At 35.3% G+C, this 17,265-nt stretch overlaps 1 protein-coding gene across 2 annotated transcripts; it reads right to left on the bottom strand.

Annotated features, from left to right (window-relative positions):
* Nucleotides 1-852: 852 nt before the first annotated feature.
* LOC104223434 (uncharacterized) lies at nt 853-3,585 on the bottom strand. 2 transcript variants are annotated; one of them, XR_011402230.1, is made up of 5 exons: nt 3,291-3,548; nt 2,987-3,208; nt 2,061-2,243; nt 1,684-1,841; nt 853-1,160 (listed from the first exon to the last, which is right to left on the bottom strand). XR_011402230.1 is itself a non-coding variant. In XM_009774877.2 (4 exons), the coding sequence occupies exons 1-4, from the start codon at nt 3,294-3,296 to the stop codon at nt 1,107-1,109; spliced, it is 465 nt and encodes a 154-aa protein (XP_009773179.1). In that variant the 5' UTR covers nt 3,297-3,585; the 3' UTR covers nt 853-1,106. The 2 variants fall into 2 exon arrangements, 1 of the variants encoding a protein (XP_009773179.1); XM_009774877.2 differs by lacking the exon at nt 1,684-1,841 and having other exon boundaries at nt 3,291-3,585.
* Between the last annotated feature and the right edge of the window lie 13,680 nt (nt 3,586-17,265).

Below are 17,265 nucleotides of genomic sequence, written 5' to 3'. Positions count from 1 at the left end.
CGGTCGATGTTTTCACCTCCTTTCTTTTCTTGCAAGCTCCTCTACTCTTCTTTTATTGAAAGAAGCACCATCAGAAAGACACTATCTTTAGCAAAAGGCGAGAAGGTTTAGACTTCTTTTTCTTTTCAATGGTTTTTAAGCGGTTCTTTCTTGACGAAGACTTTTTTTACCAGACTCACCAGAAGTTCAAACAAAATTTTAGTCATACTGACATTTACATCAAATGATATTAATTTATTATGGTCAAGTGAATTAATGAGGTGATAATACATTAAGCAAAATTAGTTTATGTATAAACACACTGCATCCTTTTTATATAAGTTTAAGCATCCATTATTTTTACCCCATAAGTTCGCCTAGCTTTTCCTTGCAAGACCTGTTTATCCAATTTAAAACCATATATTAACAAACTAAAAAATGATCGGCACTTAATTATTTGTGGAACTTAAAAGTATATGTAGCGCGATTGCATCGATGTTGACGGAGGTAACCTTATAATTAGTGGGTGACATTCTATTAGTAAGAAATTAAAAGGTATGTCGGGTACTTCCTAAGCACAGTTAGCTGGTTGCCACTTTAGAGTTTTGTCAATTAAGGTCACTGTCGTCAGTAGACAAAAGCATAGAAGAATAAAGAAGGAAAAAGCAGAGGACAACATAATAAAGACACGAGCCTAGGGAGCCTTAATTATTATTTTTTTCTCATAAAGTAGTTTTAGCTTTTTAACCCAAACCTTTATTAAAGTCCTCCATTATATATATATATTTAAAGTTGGAGAAGCCAAAACACTAGCGCAATAAGAGTAGGACATCAAAATACTTCCAAAAGGAAACATATATACCAGCAATAGAGTAGAGACTAAAGGAGGCTTCTTAGTGATCATCATAAGACAATGATGGATATTTATCTTCTTGGGCTGGCCAAGATTCTATCTGTTTTTGGGCCACTTTGTACTACTGGTAATAAACCCAAGAAATACTTCAAACATCTCTATACTAAGTTCTTTTAGAATTAATATAGACAATTCTACTATTCAATATGAAACCAGTACTCCTATATGTTCTGAATCTTTCTTTGTTTGCAAGCAGCTTTAAGCTCTTGCAGGATCAAGAAGCACAAGTTGGCCGCAGGCACATCGAAAAGAATCCCCTAACGCCTTTCTGCAAAAAGAAATTAACAAAAAGTTTAGCATAAAAAAGCCTAAGGTGTCCGTTTGGTAGGCGGGATAAGGCATGGTAAGCTGTGAGATTAAATTTATATTGTGTTGATTGGTAGTATAAATTTATCCCGCCAACCTAATACAATATAAATTTAATCCCAGAGCTTAATCCTGAATATCTCATCTTATCCCATTAAACTTGAGATTATTTTATCCCACCTCCCAGGTGAGATAAAATAGTCCAGGGATTATAATCCCAAGATTATAATCTCAGGATAATATAGTCCGCGTACCAAATGACCCCCCCCCCGAAGGTAACATATATATTACTACTAGATAATGTAATACAATATGATAATTATATATAGTCTTAGATAATGCACTGAGGTTCAACTTTTGTTTTTTCTTTATAAAAAAATGACAGTAACTACTAGTATCTCCTTTGGATTTAGCATGTACTGCAACAACCCAGTATAATTCCACTTAGTGGGGTCTGAGAATGGTAGTGTGTACGCAAACCTTACCTCTACATTGAAGTAGAGAGGCTGTTTCCAATTAGACCCTCGGCATCCTTCCTTCCAAGAACTTCCCACCTTGCTCTTGGGGAGACTCGAACTCACAACCTCTTGATTGAAAGTGGAGGTTGCTTACAATCAGAGCAACCCCTCTCATGTACTGCAACCTGATTGTAATTACGCAACAAAAATTTGCGTATTACAAGAATTTTATTTACCACTATATTTCGTACACTATTCATTACTTAATAAAAGTAAGGCGATCATTTTGACTTTGTAGGTCAAGTACATAGGACATGTCCCTCTAATTATGGGATGAGGATGGGGGAAAAGTGATTAAAAAGCATTGATAAAACAAAATAAAGATTAGGAGAAGAATGGGGTACCCTTTTAGACTTAGAGTAGAGCAATTCAGGGGAAATCTTGTAAAGATCTTCATCTACTGCCCTTTTAGGTGGTGTTGGTGGTGGTGGAGGAGATGGAGTTGCTGCTTTTTTCACATCATATTCATAATCGCGTACCACCCACGCCTCCTTCTTTCCTCCAACTTCATTACTACTTGCTTTTCTCTGTAGAAATACAATCATATGCTTAATTCTCAGTTTACTGTGGTAATAATTATATGAACCCATTAATTAACACATCCCATTGGTCATTAAATGCTTCTATTAAACTGAATAAATTTAGGGCAAAAAGGTGGTGCCTTAATTAAATTCAAAGTGTGATGCATCCTTAAAAGATGAGGAACTTCAATCACTAATGGAGAGTATTTCAGAAGACATGCGTTTAAAGCAGCACAACCTAAAACATTTAATGCTTTCACATGTTCTGCCTCGTTTTCAACTATCTGATTAACTACAGACTAAAAACTGTTCCCTCCTTAATAATCACTCCTCCATCTTACTTATCTTACTTTTACTCGTCCCTTTTAGTATAAAGAAAAGATAATTTCTTTTTTCAAATTACTTTTACTCATCCTTTTTACTTATTTCAAATTATTTTCTCAAAATCAATAAAAATATATATCAATTAATATGAGTATGATGTTAAACGGAGGGAGTACTACAAGTCTTAAAATGGAGGTAAAGGACAATAGAGGCTAACAGAAATACTTCCTCCATCCCAATTTACTTAATGATATTCAAATGTCGAGTCAGACAGAATTACAATTTTAAATATTTTGACTTATACAGAGTAATACTTTTGTGTAGTTTTAAATATATAACTTTTATGTTAAAAATTCTATGTCTAAGTAGAAGTTCAAATCTCGAAAGATGGGTAAATTGGGAGAGGTAGTACTAGTAATAATTACCTTACGACGAGGAACGACAATCATGGCTGGAGTGACAATGTCGTTCTGGTAGAGATCTCCCGCTACGTATAAATCACGGTCGTTAGAGTAGCTGTAACGAAACAAATCAGCTTGTCTAGCTGATTCAAAGCATTCCGTGAAAGGAACTGGGAAATCATCGTTACAGTCCCAGCTACCAAATGCTGGAATGTGGCTCCTATTCATCAAGTAATAATTGCTCTCCTATAACAAAAGAAAAAAATCCACAAAATCAGCACCTGAACTTTACCACAAAAAAAAACAGTAAGCGGAGATCAGTGCTTACATCCATTTTTTGGAAGGGAGTATGAGGAAATAAGCCTTGTAGATTGACCTCACAAATTCACAATCCACTACTGAGAGTTCAAACTTACAATATTTTTGTTTCTTAACTAGGACGATGAATTTATGGAACAGAGGGATCTATTAAAGAGGCCTGAGATGGGTTTGCTTTTTGTGATGAGTCAATTGTTGATGTTGGGTTAACTTTAAAGATAAAGGAAGAGAGGGGTATATAGGGCAGCGGGTACCCAGGATTCAAAGAGATACTACTCCCTTTCTCTCCTCTCCGTGATAATGATAAGTCATTTTTTTTTTTTTTTATTTTGGTTCAAAATAAATATCATTTCTATATTATCAAGAATGAATTAACTTTAATTTTTTAAATTTGTCCTTATTTATATATTTCAATGTATCAAATTAACAATATGTGAATTTTAATTAAGGATAATTTAATCAAAATACTTATTTTTTTAGGAATTAGTAATACGGTAAAGGGTTTGATATGTCCCTCTACTATTAATAATTGTTTAAAAATATCTTTAGTTATACTATCGGGCCAAAAAATTCCAAACCGTTATACTATTAAACAAAAATGTCTCTAAACAAACGGAATAGACACATGTCACTCTCAGATTTTGGTTGACACATCCCCAATTTAAAATACCCAATACCTCTATTATTCGGCGATTATCCGACCCTAAACCCCCTCCCCTAAAATAACCCCACCAGACACGGCCATCTTGTCTTCTCTCACCTCACACCAAAACCACCGGAAAACATGGAAGCTCACTGGAAAATTCCTCCTATAGTACTAACATCCACTATCTTCCCCCCCCCCTCTCCCTTTTTCTCTTCTTGTTTTTCTTCGTGTTTCATCATCCAAACAACAAACCCATTCCACCAAATAAGCGAATGGACCCGGTGAAACTCGCCGGAATAATTACAAAGCCAACACCACTCCAAATCTTTGCCAAAATACCACTGCATTATTTTTGCTATCTTTTTCAAAAAAAAAAAAACACCACCGCCTTACCCCCTTCCTTCATTTTCTTCTACTTATTTTCTTTTTCTTCTTTCCAATTTATTGGATCTAAAAAAATCAGAGGTTTTGCTTCTTTTTTTTAACTTCGCCGGAAAATAGAACCTAGCCAGGTCCCACTGAAATTCTCGAATATGCTTGTTGGTTTTTATTTTTCCTGTGACCTTTAGATAGCTGCTCATATTGATAAAAAAAATTGATGACCTTAATTAGAAATCTGCTCGTGTTAATAATAGTTGATAGAAATTATACTAAAATATTATTTTAATAATTGCTAGATACAATGCCGGAAACCTGCTCGAAATTACACTAAAATGATGCCCTTCTTTCCATGACCGCCACACATACGAATCTTGAGGTAAATTTTCCTAAATTGCCCTGCTTACAGATTCAATTTTTACAATCTGGGTTTATATGAATAAGTATCATAGTATTTTCGAGTTTGTTGTGGAAAAGGTGAAAATGGTGAGCTGGTTAAACCCAGATTTGGATTTGGATGTCAAGTATGTGGGTTGGAGCGGATTCAGTCCAATTTGGGTTATTAAAATGAACCAGATGGCCTTGAGCCTTAAATCAACGCCACATGTATATTCCGTCTGTTTAGGGACATTTTTGTTTGATAGTGTAACAGTAAGGAGTTTTTTGACTCGATAGTATAACAAGGATATTTTTAAACAATTGTTAATAGTAGAGGGACATATCAGACCATTTACCGTTAGTAATATCTTAAGGTACGTATCAAAAGCAAAAAAATCACTTATAGTAAATCGAAAGAAATAATATAAGGGACCGTTTGAGTGGAATACGATTTATACCGGTATAAGTTATGTCAGTATAAGTTATATTGGGATAAGTTATGATGTGATTAGTTATGTTGGGATTGTTGTTTATTCATTGTTTGGTATATTATATTAAGAATTACAATTGCATAATTTCCAAGAAGAAGGTATAAATTATACCGGTGCTAATTATCCCACCTTTTATAAGGTATAAATTATCTCAGTATTAAAATTAATACCGGAATAATTTATATCTGATTTACTAACCAAACAGAGTATTAAGGTGATATTAAATTTTTATACCATTCTTATACCTTCATATCAAACGAACCCTAAAGTTGTTAAAAACAGTAGTCAATGCCATAGAAGAAAAAAGAGAGAGAGAGAGAGGCAAAAGCCCAGATATCCAAAAACTATGAGAAATCGACAAGAGGGACAGAGAGGTAAGGGCAAACAGTAGGTGGGGGCCTGAGATGAGATGAATAGTTTTATTTACTTTTAATTAATTGTTTGTTTGCACTTCGCTGAGATGGTGTAGTGTGTGTATATTCCAAGATATACACAGGGATAATAAATTAAAGTTGTTCTTTTACTGAGAATTCTGATTCCGCCCATCTCTAAGCAAAGGGCAAAAAGTAGCAAATGCCCCACACCCCGTATTAAATAAAAGTTCTAAAAGTTGAAGTAGACTTTTTAACCCTACACGCCTCATGCTGGAATACTTGGTGCTCCGTGCCCTATTTTTGCTCAGTCACTCTATAAGATAATTTTTTTAAAAAAAAAAATAAAAAAGAGGAAAAATGATCGGTGAAACGACTACCGTATTTACTAGTCACTCCGGTCCAAAATAAGTGATTTTTAACCTTTTTTAGGATCCAAAATAAATAATTTGTTCAAATTTTAAGAATGAATTAATTATTTTTTTCCTATATTACCCTTGGAGTAAATAGTATTGGAGTATGTGTTAGGAATATTTATGTGAAGTGTTAGCAAAGGTTAATATAATCAATTTATTGCTAATTAAAGCTAAAAGGCGAATTTATTAATCTGTGTGAAAACATCTAAAAAATTACTTATTTTAGACCGGAGAAAGTAATAAACAAACAAAACCAAAAATAATAATATAATTTTCACCAAATAAAGGTGAAAACTACCTTATTCATTGCGTGTTTAAGAGTTATGTCTTCTAGGGAATTGTTAAGATAAGATGGTTATGATCTTTCCTTCTATGGAGCCAAATGTGAGAAGAAATAGACCTTCATGACATTTTACAATATTGAAATTAAAAAAAAAAATTAAATAATTTATGTGTAAAAGCCTTATTCACTTATCACGACACTTTTCTCTTTTAATGCCCGTGTCCTATTTACTTGTGCTTTGCTAGAATAGTTGTTCCAATGAAAACTTAAGAAAGAATAATAAACTTCAGCCGTATTGTCACCCATCTAATAAATGTTCTATAAAGAGCTACTCTCTCCCGATTTTTAATTGATTTTTTGACTTTTTTCTTCTGGTTCATAATATTTGATTTTTTCAGATATCAAGAAGAAATTAACTTCTTTTTGCAGTTGCACTTAGAGTAAAGTGTATAGGTCCAAATTTGGCAACCATGATAATGGATAAGCAAGACATAGGATGTGGTCGACCACGACACCGCGACCGACAGTCGTTGTGATAAAGGCCGACGACCTAAAGCGGACAACTGAAATGAAATAACAACGGTAACTTGAACTTAGAGAGAGACAGGAAAAATATTCCTTTGGATATTCTCTGCGTTGTACTTTTTAGGGTTTTTTGGGGAATGTTCCTTATAAATAGGATGAGACAATGAACAATGAGGGGATCTGCCTTTTGAGAACTAAGAAACACATTGTAAAGTCAAGAGAGAGATATATGAAGGAATTGTCTTATTCACTTTATTCAAGTGTATGTTATTCAATCTTTGTCCATAAATCTCAAAGATTCCACATTCATATCAACGGTATACCTTTTCACGTCATCAGAGAGAAAGACACTCAATCACATAATCATTGGGTGACAGTTCCTTTACACTATAATCATTGTCGTTTCTTGCATTCATTGCACATTTACGATATTACATTTTTCGTCTATCATATTATACTGAACGCACTAATTAATGCTTTTATATTCTTCCCACTATACAAGAATCTCGTTCTATTTGGTCTGGAATTTATTAAGCTCAACTAAAATTCACCCCATTAATTTGTTATTAATTGGTTTAGCATTTATTTGCTTAAACATAAAGAGCCTAGAAGTATTTGTTATATTTTTAACGAACGAATTAAGATTAATATGGTTATTTTCATTATTAATTAATACTAAAATATAAATTTTTTTAATATTTATGAAAATAACCAAAAAATCAATCAAAGTAAACCGAATGGAGTACTAATGAAATTTACCGATCAAAGAATAAATAAGAACTAATTAGTCAAATAACGCTGGTTAGTATTAATGTTCTTTTAATGGATGTGCAAAAAGTGAAAGTGAGATGGAGTATAAATAAGATTGGGAAAAGGCCCTCAAGAATTGGTATAATTCATAACATTGAAATTTGAAGTTAGTGTCTAATATCTTGAAGTTTATTCTGCATCTAACCAGTGTAAAACTAAAATCTCATCGTGGGACTTTCTTGGTCTTGCTACTCTTTTCTTTATGCGCATATCTTTTCGTTCTTTCAAAAAATTATAAAGAACAAAAAAAAAAGAATGGAAAGGAGTTGGGGAAGTCAACGTATGGAAGGCAAAGGGTCAAAATAGTACAGGGCGAATTGGCGGGTTTGAATTGTTGTAGTGAGACTAGAGAGCAGTCACAAGAGAGGGAGAGAGCGGAGCTTTAAGTAGATAAAAACAAACTCAGGGTTTAAAAAATAAAGAAACACAGGATGAATTTAGGGAAAGTGTTACGGCCCGAAATTCTAAATTTTGGGATCATGATGGCACATAACATTTTCTTGCTAGGCAAGCCGGCGTGAATAGAAAATTTACTGATTTAACAATTTACAACAAGATAATGACAATGGAAACGATATAAGCCTAAAACATAGTATGATAATACTGAATAACAAGTCTAAACATAACCCAGTAACTAGTGTCACGAGTACATGAACATCTAGAGTGATACAAATATGGTCTGAAATAAATACATTGTTTTGAAACTAAAAAAAAAGTAAAGATAGGAGGGAAGGGGACTTCAGGGCTGCGAACGATGTGCAATTGTACCTCAAGTCTCCGTCAACAACTGGATCCGAGCTAAAACTATTGAACACCGCTAGGACCCACTCTGGTATCTGCACAAGAAGTGCAGAGTGTAATATGAGTACAACCGACCTCATGCTCTGTAAGTGCCGAGCCTAACCTCGACGAAGTAGTGACGAGGCTATAGCGGGACACTTACAATAACATGTATGTAGTAGTAATAATAATAATAATAGGGGCGAAATAAGGAATGAAAGTATAGCAGTTAATTTACGACAATGAACTCAAACCTCACGATCAGAAAACCCAGCATAACAAACCTCGTAATCTCATATAATAATGCTGAAATTAATACAACAACATCGACAAGTACAACACACACAATCTGTTGCATCGTGCAACCCCATCCCACTGTAACATTTTTTATCAATATCAAGTATAACGTAAACCATCCGTTGCAGCGCGCAACCTGATCCCACCATGTCATCATTAACCAATATCATAACCCTCCCATATTCCACAATATCATCATTAATCAATATCATAATCCTCCCTTATTCCACCATATCATCATTTATCAATATCAATTATTACGTACACAAACTATTTCGGTGTGCAACCCGATCCCACCATATCACCATTATCAATATCATAGTCCTACCTTATTCCACCATTTCAACACAAACCTTTGCAGCATACAACCCGATCCACAAATAATTTCAATAAACATAAAAAATTCAATAATTCAATTTACAAGAATCTCCACACTCAAAGGGTATGAGAGCAAAGCAATAAAGGAACCACATAATAATCAAAGGAATGCTACAAATATTACAAGGAGAAACAACAGGACAAGTAAAACATGTGACAATTAAAGTGTGCAAGTAAAACAGTTGAGGCAAGTAGCAAATAAGCACAGCGTCATGGAAGGGACGATCAATTCGATACAAGAATAATTAAATGACAAATAATAAATTATGACATATAAAGCAATTAAAGCACGTAACAATTAAGAAATGGGATAAATAAAGTCATGAAATAACGAGAAATATGGAAACAAATATCTTAACAGTGTATATGCACTCGTCACCTCGCATATACGTCCTTTCCTCAATTAATCCATAAAACACATAGTTCATATTTTTCAAATTTCCTCAAGTCAAGGTTAGATCCAACACTTACCTCGCTCTACAATCAAATCAAAGCTCAACCAGGGCCTTTCCTCTAAAATTCGCCTCCCAACCAACCGAGTCTAACTAAAATCGACTTAATATCATCAAACAATGTTAGGAAAATCAATTACGAAAGATAAAACTAATTAGATCTTTATACTTTTCTCAAAAAGTAAACAAAAGTCAACTGAGGGTCGGCCCAGTCGAAACCTGTGTCCAATGATAGATGCCGACTACCCATGACCCCAGGAGTTCATATATGTGATTAGTTTCAAAATCCGAGTCCAAATCGACTCTCAAAACTAAAATTCTTATTTTTCAAAAACTGCACAAGGTTTCACAATTTTTTACTTTGATTCACATGATTTTGATGTTAAAATCTAAAATAAATCGATGGAATATGATTAGTCACTTACCCAAAGTTTGTAGATAAAATTTCCTCTTTAAAATTGCCTTATACCTTTTTTAGGGTTCCAAAATATGAAAATGAGGGTAAAAATCCCGTCCCTCAGTTTTTTGTCCAGTCGCAGATATCGCAAATGCGATCTGGGACTCCCAAACGTGAATCCCACATATGCGAAGAAGTCATTCAAAAGATAACTCCTCACATCTATGGTTCCATTGCAATTGCGATAACAGGTTCGGAAATGAGAACATTGGATCTTCGCAAAAACGATCAAATGATCGCAAATGCAATCACTGTTGATCCCAGGCCACCTTTGCAATTGCAAACAATCAATTCCCAAATGCGACCCTAACAAACTAGGCCATACATCGCAAATGTGACTTACAACATCGCATTTGTGAAGCCTGCAATACCAGTTCACACATTAGTAACACCAAAACTCTCCCAAACACTCTAAAACGGGTCCAAAACTCACCCGAGCCCCTCGGGATCCAAACCAAACATGCATACGAGTGTAATATCATCATACGAACTTACTCGCATGATTAAAATAATAAAATAACATCTATAACCACAAATTGAATATCAAATTGTATGAAATTTTCAATGAAACTTAAGAACTTTCAAATTTACAATCGAATGACCGAATCAGGTCAAATCAGCTCCGTTTTACACCAAATTTTGCAGACAAGTCATAAATAGTATAATAAACTTATACCAAGTTTCAGAACTGATATTCGAATCCGGTAGCAACAAAGTCAACTTACGGTCGAAATTTTTTGAACATTCAAATTACTAGTTGTCTATAAATCACATTAAATCAAGTTAGGGACTTCCAATTCAATTCCGGGCATACGTCCAAGTCCCAAATTATGATACGGACCCACTGTGACCTTCAAAATACTGATCCGGGTTTGTTTACATAAAATATTGACCTTAGTCAACTCAAATCATTCTTAATACAAAATTTAACATTTTCTTTAATTAACAAAAAAGACTTTCCGGAATAAGACACGGATTGTGCATGCAGATCGAAAATCACTAAATGAAGCTAATCGAGGCCTCAGAACATAGAGATAAAGGCTAAAACTCAAAATGACCTATTGGTCATCATAGAAGATTTCAATCACCCAAGCTGTTTTCAAGAGATCATAAAGCCTTTGTTTTAGACCACCAAACTTTTGGGGGTCCAAAACAAATTAAAAGATTTTTATGTTAATTTGGCTTAGATAATATTAAAATTCGTAGAAAAAGGTACAAAATTTTTACTAAGAAAGATAGAAATACTTATATTTTTTAATAGTAAAAATATTTAGAACTTCAAATTATACTACTCAAATCTTCATATTAGTAAATAGTAATTGTTTTTACAACAAGATCTAAGATAACATATCGCAAACACATGGATTGCATCTTAGTAAATTAAATTAATTTAACCCTTCATAATATTAATTTACTATTACTATCATGTGTTTATAATTTGAAGATTTAATATCTTGTACAAGCACTACGCTATTGATGTCGCCCAAACTCACACCACTAATTAGGATTGTGAGGCGGTCGATGCAATTATAAATACCCAACGCGAGTTGGGGTCGATTCCACAGAGAGCTTTATGTGAGATTATGTATATACCAAGTTTAGTGTATGACGTGCCCAAGATTGCACTTCCATATGATTGGTTATTTCTTTATACTTCTAATGATTATACTAATGCTTTAGAGACTATGTTTTTAGTATTATTATTTTTCAAGATTATAAAAGATCTAGGGTCGTGACTTTCACTTAGGTGGTTACCTAACGGATTATAGGCTCAAGAGCAAGTTTGTTTGATCTGAGTCATAATATAGCAATCACACGCAATTATCCACTAAATACCTCTCGGTAGTAAGAATGATTTTATCCAATTTGGCTTTCTCAAGTCCAAATGGGTATTGCACAGAACAAGTGATAAACACTCAAATCGGTTCTTGCTATATCAAGATTCAACCCTTTAATTGGGGCTATCAATTTTCTTGTGTTCACCCCAATTTCTTGTTAGCCAAATTTTCTTAGACTTAGTCTCTATTTCTCAAGTAGAGACTAAGTTAATTAGGCATGAATCAATGTTTGCAACCATTAATTCTCAAATTCAAGCAAGAACTAGGCTAAATATCACTAACCCAATCACAAACAAGCCCTAAATCAAACACTCATTAAGTACCCATACTAGGGTTGGATGACAACCCTAGCTAAAAATTTAACTACTCGTGAAAATGAAGAAATTAAAGAAGAAACTAAGATAAAATTTATAATAGATGATTAAGGGAAGAAACTCTAATGTTAAAATGTTAAACTAATATAATGAATTTATACCCAGCTAAAATTATCGTACAAAATTACCCATGCGAAGGTTATGCGGCCGCACAATTCTATGTGCGGTTCGCACTTTGAAACCTGGCTTGATAGGTTGGACTTCTTCGTCCGCACAATTCTGAGTTGCGGCCGCACTTCTTCAACTTCTGCGGACCGCAAATTTATGAGTGTGGCCGCACTCTTGCTTCTACGACTACACGATAATAGTGCGGTTCGCACTTCTTGACCTTGGGCTTTGGCATTGGGGACTCCTGCAGAACGCATAATTCAGAGTGCGGTCGCCCATCTCTCTGAACTTTATTTTCTGCGGCCGCACAAGAATTGTGTGGTCCGCACTTTGTAAGGAATTCCTGTCATAGGCTTTCTTCATGTTTTGCGGTCGTACTCAATGTGCGGTCTGCATTTTACCCTTTTAGCCTTGTTTTGGTATTTGTCCATAATTATTCCTTCTTGAGTTGATTTTTATTTTTTGGCTCATATACCAACACTCCTGCAAGAAAGCACATTTCATTAGTTTTTGGGAATACCTTTGAGCAACTTTGAGCTATAACAAAAGTAAAGGAGTGTAAATAAGTAGTTAAAATCCCTACTTATAAACTATAAACAAAAAAATACATAAAAAGGCCTCAAAGTATGATATTGTAATGGAGGAGCGTTGGTCTATTGATGGCCTATTGATGGGGATATCATAGCAAGAATTGCTATTTTGTTAGTTGAATCAACAAAGTCTGATATTGTAATAGATGAGTGTTGGTCTATGGATGTTTCGCCAAAATGCTATACTTTTAGAACATTATCGATATTTTATTAGTTTAGTGGTTAATTGTGCGATATATGAGCTAAATTATGTTAGTTTATGTATAGGAGCATCGAAAGAAAGATTCGAACGAGAGTTTCACGAAAAGAGGACAAAAAAGCAAGAAAAGAGCACAAAACGCAAATTACCCAAGCTAGGATACAAGCCAAGTGTAGCCAGCTTTGTAGCTAGCTTGATCGCGCTACATGCCAGGATAGCCAGCTCTGTAGCCAGCTTGACTGTGTTACAGGCCAGGCGTAGCCAGGTTGGCTGCGCTATAAGCCTGGCTTCGCAATGTCTGTAGCCTGGTGGTCAAAAGTTTATGAATTAAAAGACTCCGACCCGGATTTGGACTCAAGGACCTTGACCCTAACATTTAAATACTCTCTAAACGAGTTAGGAAAGCATTGGACATTATTTTGGAGAAGAAAAAGACTACAGTGCATTGTGGAGCAAGGAATCAACAAGTTTTCCCTCTGTTTCTCTTTACTTTGTAGTTTAATGCCTTTGAATATCACGATGATTGTTTATATTTTTATCAGTAGTTAAACTCTGGGTTTGATAGAACCTATTTAAGGATGATTTTCCATTGCATTTAACATAAATATGCCATTGATCTTACTTATTCAATTATATTTTCGTTGTTGTTGATTGAAGAGATCTAAAATAACTGTGCCTATTTAGTGTGTATTGCTTGAGATAAAGTACGCATTTAGATAGTTATTGAACACCATCACTCCTAACGTATTTGAAAAATCAATACGGGTGATCTAAAGGAGGGAACACAAATAGCGAAACCTTGGTGCAATCATAGTGAGCGGTGAATTAGTGCCAGCTAGCGTAGTTCGAGAGAATATGTGTAGTAATTATGATTTTTTCTCGAGGGAGAATTACAACACTCAAAGTACTCACGATCGGTAAAAAATACTTAGGCGAATTTATAGGAAACGTGGCGGAAGAGATTCCGACAATTGGGAACTCAAAACCCTAAACTTTTCCAATCTCATCTACAACATTTACTCTGTTAGTTATAAAATTACTGTATTTTAATTACTTTGCTCTTAGCTAGTACTAGGAAACAATCAAATCATTATTTGATCTTTCTAAAGGTTGATTGCTTGAATTCTTGCAAAACTAGTGATCATAATTAGTAGGTTAATTCCCTGTAGGATTCGACTCCAAAGTTGTAAACTGGATTATATTTGCAATGACCACTAGACCTCTTAGGGGACATAGTAGGCCGTGATCAAATTTTTACGCCGTTGCCGAGGAATTAACGGTGTTAGTAATTTCGGCTAGAAGAGTTTCTAGAATTCTTAGTTTATTCAGCTTTCTCGACTTGGAATTTATTAAATTGAAATTCGAAAGTTTGTAGTCTTGTGTGTTACATGTGCATGCCTAAAAACTCCTCAAGAACTAGTGAATTGTATGCACAACTAGGCCTTGAGAAAGCTTTCAAGGCACTAAATCGAGCAAACAAGAAAGACAAAGGATAACAGAACTCAATAGAACGAATCAAACTAGATGTGGGTGTCGTTATAGAAAATCAGAAAAATAGAAACATTGAGAATGACCAGAACGATTAGAGCGTGACACCTCTTATGCCAGAAGCATCCTTGTATGATTGGGTACAACCCACCTCTAAAAATCTTACAACCGCAATTGCAGTCCCTCAGATCAAGTGAAATCATTTCAAATCACAAACTATATGCTACATCTGTTGCAAAATAAGGGACTGTTCTTAGGGTTTTACATTGAAGATCCATAACATCTGAAAAATTTCCTATCAATTTGTGTCACGCAAAGGCAACCGAATGTGACACCGAATGCAATAAAACTATTGTTTCTCTTCCCAATGACGGGAGAGGATCAGACTTAGCTCAATTCGCTTCCCATAAACTCCATCATCACTTGGGAGGAACTAGTCAAGCAGTTTATAAACAAAGTCACCCAATAAGATTACCCAGCAAGTTGTTGAGATATTAAGCTTCAGGCAGAAACTATCTGAAACACTACAAGAAATGTGGGAGAGGTTTACGGTGATGTTAGCCAAGTGTCCACACCATGGCATTCCTGATCAGATGTTGGGTCAAAGGTTCTAATGGGATTGGCAGACAACTTGAAGGCCAATGTTGTTGCTTCAGCAGGTGGAGTATTCTTTAGCAAATCATTCAGAGAATGTAAGGTCTTACTTGGTAAAATGGCTCAAAAATAAATACGGATAACAAGAGACTCCACAATCACTCCTGTAGTTCACTTAGTGGCTCTAGACCCAAACAGCTCCATAGCTGAAAATATGGCTCCTCTGATGACGCAAATGAGTATCCTCACTAAAATGATTAATGAGTCGGGCCAAAAGGAGGTGCACATAGTTAATACAACAAATGGAGGATTATGCACAACATGTTTTAATCAACCATATGTGTGCTCGTGGAGTGGTGAAAGTGACGATCAAAACTATTAAGAGAATATGAACTATGTGAATAACTATGGAATCCCGAGACAAATTGGTCAGAATTGAGGACATCTGAATCAACAGTATAGGCTAGTACAACAGTAGTACAACAATGATAATAATCCTAGAGTTGTACGACCACATGGTCAGGCTGTGCCTTATCAAAGGCAACAAGGGTACAATTAACAGAATCAGTAGCTCGCTATCAACAACCTCAACAATAGATAGTGAGATAAGATGTCGGGTTGTTCGAAATTAAAGAAATATTGCAACAACTCATTGGGTCAAGCGAGAAAATGGAAGAAAAGGTCCACTAGATGCAATAAAAGGTAGTATCACATGACTTAGCTATCAAGGGCATTGAGGTTCAAAAGTGCAGACAAATGTTAACCCAAAGAGCAGGTCCCGAAGCAGCTGGTGGCTTTGAGTCTAAGAAATGGGAGAGATCTTGATCTAGAATAAGAAATTGCTTGTGAAAGCTGACCAACTGAGATACTTGTTCAAGTACCAAGTGAGGTAGATGAATCAACTGAGCTAACATAACTAACAATGCAACAGGACTAGAAAGAACTAAACAAAAAAAAATGTTACAAAGGAAATTGAGCAAGGGAAGGAGGAAGTATCTGAAAAAGTGTCTGAATAGAATTCAACCCCAATCACAGGAAGGAAGACACCTCCAGCACCCTTCATGCAGAGGTTGGCCAAATATCAGAAGGATGAGCAATAAAAGAAATTCATGGAGATGCTGAAGTAGATTCAGGTGAACATCCCACTAATTGATGCCTTGAGGGAGCTACCCGATTATGAAAAGATAACGAAAAACTTGATGTCTCAAAAGTTTGACTTTTGGAACTTGGAAACTGTGGCATTGACTCAGACGTGTAGTATTGTTGTGACAAGGCATATAGCTGATAAGTTATCTGACCTAAGTAGTTTCACAATTTCATGTACCATAAGCAGCTATGCTTTTGCGAAAGCATTGTATGATTTGGGGAGAGCAAAAACTTGATGCACTTATCTATATATAAAAGGTTTGGCATTGGAAGATCAAAGCCCAAATACATGTTACTATAGTTAGCCGACTGAATGGTGAAGAGTCTATCAAGTGTACTTGACGATGTACTTGTGCAGGTTGGAAAGTTTGTGTTTCTGGTAGATTTTGTCATTCTCGACTGTTAGGTTGATGAGGAGATTCTCATAATGTTGGGAAGACCTTTCTTGGCCACAGGGAGAGCTCTGATTGATTGTAAAATTTGGGAACTAAAGATGAGACTCAACGATGAAGAAATAACGTTCAATGTGTAGAAGTCCTTGCGACGACCCAGTGAGTTTGGTAATTGCTCTCTAATTGACACAGTGGAAGTGATTCTGGAGGAGGAAAATAAGGCACTAAATGCAAAAGACTCTATAGCGATTTGCCTCATGGACTTAGAAGAGGTAGATGGTGAGGACTTTGGCGGAGTGGGTTTTGGCTCTTGAAGGCCAAGGGAACTGAAAAAGAAAGCTTGAATTCGAGCCTTTACACTTAGAAGAAAGAATGACCCCTCAAGCTAAGCCATCAATTGAAGAACGACCATAGTTTGAGCTGGAACCGTTATCATCTCACCTAACGTATGCTTTCTTATGACCTAACTCATCTTTACCTGTTATTTTCTCATTTGGTTTGTTTGATGTGCAGGTAGAACAACTTTTGTAGGTGCTAAAGGAGTGCAAAACTGCAATTAGATGGACCATTGCAGACATAAAGGGTACCAGCCCA

Source organism: Nicotiana sylvestris, chromosome 9 (genome assembly GCF_000393655.2).
Source record: "Nicotiana sylvestris chromosome 9, ASM39365v2, whole genome shotgun sequence".
Taxonomy (NCBI): Eukaryota; Viridiplantae; Streptophyta; class Magnoliopsida; order Solanales; family Solanaceae; genus Nicotiana; species Nicotiana sylvestris.
The sequence above is the reverse complement of the archived record's forward strand: the minus strand, read 5'-3'. Positions and strand labels throughout refer to the sequence as shown.

Coding starts and splice junctions, on each gene's coding strand:
- LOC104223434 (XM_009774877.2), bottom strand. Junction 2,244..2,986: donor TTGTCGTTCCTCGTCGTAAG/GTAATTATTACT, acceptor GTATTTCTACAG/AGAAAAGCAAGTAGTAATGA. Junction 1,161..2,060: donor TCTACTCTAAGTCTAAAAGG/GTACCCCATTCT, acceptor TTCTTTTTGCAG/AAAGGCGTTAGGGGATTCTT.